Here is a 4,982-nt window from a genome sequence, read left to right on the forward strand (position 1 = left end):
CTCTCCTCCCATTGATGACTGACTTGGCCATCCTCTGCTATACATATGCTGCTGGAGCCATTGGTCCCCCCATGTGTACTCCTTGGTTGGTGGTTGAATCCCTGGGAGGTCTGAGGGTACTAGTTAGTTCATATTGTTGTTCATCCTAAGGGGCTGCAAACCCTTCAGCTCCGTTGGTCCTTTCTCTAACTCCTTCATTGGGGATCCTCTACTCAGTTCAATGGATGGCTGTGAATCTCTACTTCTGTATTAGTCGGGTACTGTCAGAGCCTCTCAGGAGATAGCTCTATCAGGCTGACTTGTCCTTCCTTTGGTCTCTGCTCCATAGTTAGTCTCTGCAACTCCTTCCATGGGTATTTTGTTTCCCTTTTTAAGAAGGAATGAAGTGTCTACATTTTGGTCTTCCTTCTTCTTGAGTTTCTTGAGGTTTTTGGGTTGTTCTTCGTGTATTCCAAACTTCTGGGCTAATATCCACTTATCAAAGAGTGCATACCATGTGTGTTCTTTTGTGATTGGGTTACCTCACTCAGGATGATATTCTCCAGATCCATCCAAAATGTTTTCTGATTGACTGTAAGATTATTTAGAGGTTTACTGTTTGGTTTCTAAGGGTTTGGAGATTTCTCTTTTCCTCCGTGACCGGCATGACCCCCTCTTCATTCCTTTATCTCCTCATGGATTCAGTGGCATGTTGTTTGGGGGCTCTGGGGCGGGTCATGCCGGCTGTTGAGTCCTGCTCTTGCTTTTGTTCTCAGTACCTTGAGACACAGTCTCACTATGGGGCCTAGGTTCTTTTCCAGATCACTTGCACTGCAGGCTGGTCTCAAACTCTTGATCTGTCGGAACCTCTGAACTCAGGCACGCCCATCACTCCCTGAAGCCCTTCCCCATTCCCATCCACTAATTCTATTGACTTGTAAGCAGATGTTGATGTCACCAAATACACATAGGTTTCTGCTCCCCACTTCTGCTTCTGTGGTTCTTATGTGCAGGCTGTCCACACTTGGGATTATGTCTTCTGGGTTGTACAACTTACATGTCAAAGTGGGGCTGTTGTTTGAGTAGAAAATAATCTAGATGGCACAGCAAATGTATTTGGTAGATGTGAATACTGCTTATGATCAGATGACTTCAAAGAGGAAATTATGCTCACTAATTACCCTCTTCGGGTTGAAAGCCTTAGCGAAAACAAGCTTGCTGGGCAATGAATTTTGTTTCAACACTGTAACATCAGCGCTTGACTGACTCAGTGTCCAGAGCAAAATTTGGCTACAAGTTTGCCACCACACAGATGCCTGTCATCTTCCGCTCCTGTTCTTTCCATCTCATACCTCCTCCCTCTCGCTCTTGCACACTCTAGCAGCCTCGCGCTCTTGCTCTATCCTTGGGGCCATTTCTCTGGAGAACTCTGACACTTTACAGGTCAGTGTTCGGCTTTATCTCTGATAACATACTTTACTCCAAAGTCCCTGCAACTAAATACTAAAGTAGTAATGTAAGTTTTCTTCTGGTTAGTGTTTTTGCAGTGTTTTATATTTCATTTTTTAAACTATCTGCATAATTGTACTTGCCCTTATGGTAAACATCAAGTAGAATGCTTTTCAAATTAATTCTGATAATTTATGTCTTTAATGATTATTTTAGGCCATTCATATTTAAAAGCAACTACTGACTAACTAGGCCTACCATTTTATGACTTTATTGTATAAAAGTAAACCTCTTTGCCTTGTTTTATTTTAAATAAAGTAACTATGTCATTTTAAAAAAACTAAAATACTTATATCAAATACAAATTAATGAATCAGGATTTGAAGAGAAAGAGAATCGACAGTTTCTAGGAGGTCCATCAGGAAGATCTTTTTACCTGGGCCTGCAATTATCACAGCATCTTTCAGTTCCCATAATGTCCAAGGAGGCCTTCTGCAGTAATCTGTCCTCAAAGTGGGACAAGATGATTCTGATGCAGAGAAAATCTTAAATTAAAGAACAAATATAGACATGCTAAACCCACCACCCAAAATGACATGATAGCACCATTACAGTATTTACTTGCATCATCACTTCATATTAATTTATTTAAACAAATAACTCTGCCCTAAAGTTCAGGCATGTATACAGCAAATATTCTCTAAAAACACTTTAAATTAACTTTTTAAAAAGTACCATCTAAAGATCTATGCTTCTAACTGATAAAAGTAAATAATACGTACTGTCGCCTACATTGACTGGAATGAAGGTATTTTTCCATCTTTGCCATCATCTTTAATTTATATAACCGGAACTTTTCATTGTGAATCTCAATAAGGTGATGCCTACCAATTGAAAAAAAAAATCACAAGAATATTTAAAATTATACTGTCAATTTTATTATTTTGTTTTTAACCCATATGATCCCCACTGAAACACAATAAAAATATTTCTCTCCCCCAAATGCCTGCATTCTTCCTAATCAGGCCCTGGACAAGACAGTTCCATTGTAACTTTGAAGGTTTCCATTTTGATTTATGGACCTCATTCATCATAGTTTCTAGTAAGCCTTCTAATACATGGATCCTGGTCTTTTCATAGAAAATTCATCTTTTATTTTAATGGATGCTTTCTGAGAAAGTTAAAATATAATACATAAGGAAAACTGAAAGAGGCTCATTACTCCGTATGACCCTTCATCCCCATCACTCCAGTGGGAGCCTTCATCCCCATCATTCTAGTGTGAACCTGAATCCCCATTGCTCCAGTGTGAACCTGAATCCCCGTCACTCCAGCGGGAGCCTTCATCCCCATCATTCTAGTGTGAACCTGAATACCCATTGCTCCAGTGTGAACCTGAATCCCCGTCACTCCAGCGGGAGCCTTCATCCCCATCATTCTAGTGTGAACCTTCATCCCCACTGCTCCAGTGTGAACCTTCATCCCCATCACTCTAGTATGAACTTTCATCTTCATTGCTCCAGTGTGAACCTTCATCCCCACTGCTCCAGTGTGAACCTTCATCCCCATCACTCCAGTGGGAGCCTTCATCCCCATCATTCTAGTGTGAACCTGAATCCCCATCGCTACAGTGTGAACCTGAATCCCCGTCACTCCAGTGGGAGCCTTCATCCCCATCACTCCAGTATGAGCGTTTACCCCCATCACTCCAGTGTGAACCTGCATCCCCATCACTCCAGTGTGAACCTTCATCTCATCACTCCAGTGGGAACATTCACCCCCATCACTCCAGTGTGAATCTGTATCCCCATCATTTCAGTGGGAGCCTTCATCCCCATCACTGCAGTCTAAACCTTTATCTATTCCTACTGACTTTTCAGAGGACAGCTCAGCCCTCCAAAGCTGTCCCTCTGTATTGCAGGGCCCTTGGGGACAATAGTAAAGTATTAGAATCGAATGTTTTCCTTGGTGAGTTGTAATGAATTTTCTTGGTCACAATAATGAAGTTGTTCATAATTGTGAAATAACAGTAACAGTATGTTTGTTTATATCTTTAAACATTGGTACTGTTGTATCAGGCCATGAAATCTTCCAGGCAATGTTATACATCTTTCTAAGAATCAAAAAAAAAAAACTTCATGAAATGAATTTCAGATATTGCAATATTACATTCTGATTTAATACACAAGAACTAAATGATAATACTGAACTTCATCATTAGGGGCTTCACTCACTAATGTTTGAAATATCCAGCCTTCTGATTAATCAAAATATCTACATATAATCTCTATTCTAGAAAATTCAAATGTACAAATGATTCATTATTCAAAGATATGTTCTCAATGGACAGCACCACTTACATGAATGTTTTCCTCCAAACACCCTAAACTGAGAACACTACTATCCTCGTCCTTCTGAAACAGAGCGAGCACGGAGAGCGCCTCACTCAGAACTGCACTCTAGTATATTGGATTGAAACAGAGCAAAGGAGAGTGCCGCACTCAGAACTGTATTTTAGTATATTTGACTAGGATGAAGTACATTTATTTGATTTCATCCATGTTCATTTATATGTTTGAGAAAAAGAAACTCAACTAAATATTTATTATTTTATTCTTCTTTTTTTACTGTTAAATGAGTAATATAACACATTTCACAAAAAAACTCACAAATTATAACAATTCTAAAATCATTAACATTAAGAGAAATCAAAGATTTATTAGATTGAGATTATTCTCCAAATTCTTCATTTTGAAACAAAAGATCGCAGTAACTACTAGGTATGACTACAAATATAATAAATATAACCATTGGGACACTGCTTTTTTATGGCTCTGCAGTAAGGAATACAAAATCACATAATAAAGGAACATAAAATTATATAATCACCTCTGAGGATGTGGCTCTATGTATGCTATCTAGCAAGAGGGAGGCCCAGATTTGATACCCAGCATCACAAAACTAACAAATAAACAAACGCTAGTTAGGTAGTTATAATCACTGCATGATCACTCAGACATGTTTCTTCCCTTATCACAGAATTTTAGCATTTGAGAGACTTCAACTTTATTAGTCACAGTGACCCTTACAGCTGAGACCCAGAAACCCAGTGTTTTCCTCTGGCTCAAAATCTTGATGGTACAAACTCATTCTCAATCCTTGCTCTATCCCATTTATCCTTCTATAGATTTTCTCCTTTGTCTCTGATGGAGTATCCATCTGTACTAAAAGATGGAGTGTTTCGGCTCTGCAACCACTAACATAGCACTTGAGAGTTAGTCTACCCTAAGTAAAATCCCAATCAGACTTAACAATAGTTGCATCTGCACTAAACAAATTGAGACATTTTTCTTGTCACTATTCCCTAACCATTACAGTGTAAAACTAGATATTTACACATCATTTACTTTATAATAGATGCTAAATGTGAGCTAGGAAGAAAGTATGTAGGAGAGTAAACAGCCTGTATACAAATACTATGTTGTTTTAAATAAAAAGCCTTAAGCATGGTGAGATTTTCTTTCTTTCTTTCCTTTTTTTTTTTTTTTTTTTTT

General features: G+C 38.7%; 1 protein-coding gene across 5 annotated transcripts in view; it reads right to left on the reverse strand.

Annotated features, from left to right (window-relative positions):
- Wrn (WRN RecQ like helicase) overlaps positions 1–4,982 on the reverse strand; it is a 131,740-nt gene that overhangs the window by 41,682 nt on the left and 85,076 nt on the right. For all 5 annotated transcript variants that reach the window (XM_031339505.1, XM_031339506.1, XM_031339503.1 and 2 more), the window contains 2 exons: positions 2,211–2,312; positions 1,865–1,957 (listed from right to left, as the gene is read on the reverse strand). In XM_031339505.1, the coding sequence (XP_031195365.1) occupies positions 1,865–1,957; positions 2,211–2,312 (195 nt within the window). The remainder of the gene's footprint in view (positions 1–1,864; positions 1,958–2,210; positions 2,313–4,982) is intronic.

This window comes from Mastomys coucha, unplaced genomic scaffold, assembly GCF_008632895.1.
Source record: "Mastomys coucha isolate ucsf_1 unplaced genomic scaffold, UCSF_Mcou_1 pScaffold22, whole genome shotgun sequence".
In the NCBI taxonomy this organism is placed as follows: domain Eukaryota; kingdom Metazoa; phylum Chordata; class Mammalia; order Rodentia; family Muridae; genus Mastomys; species Mastomys coucha.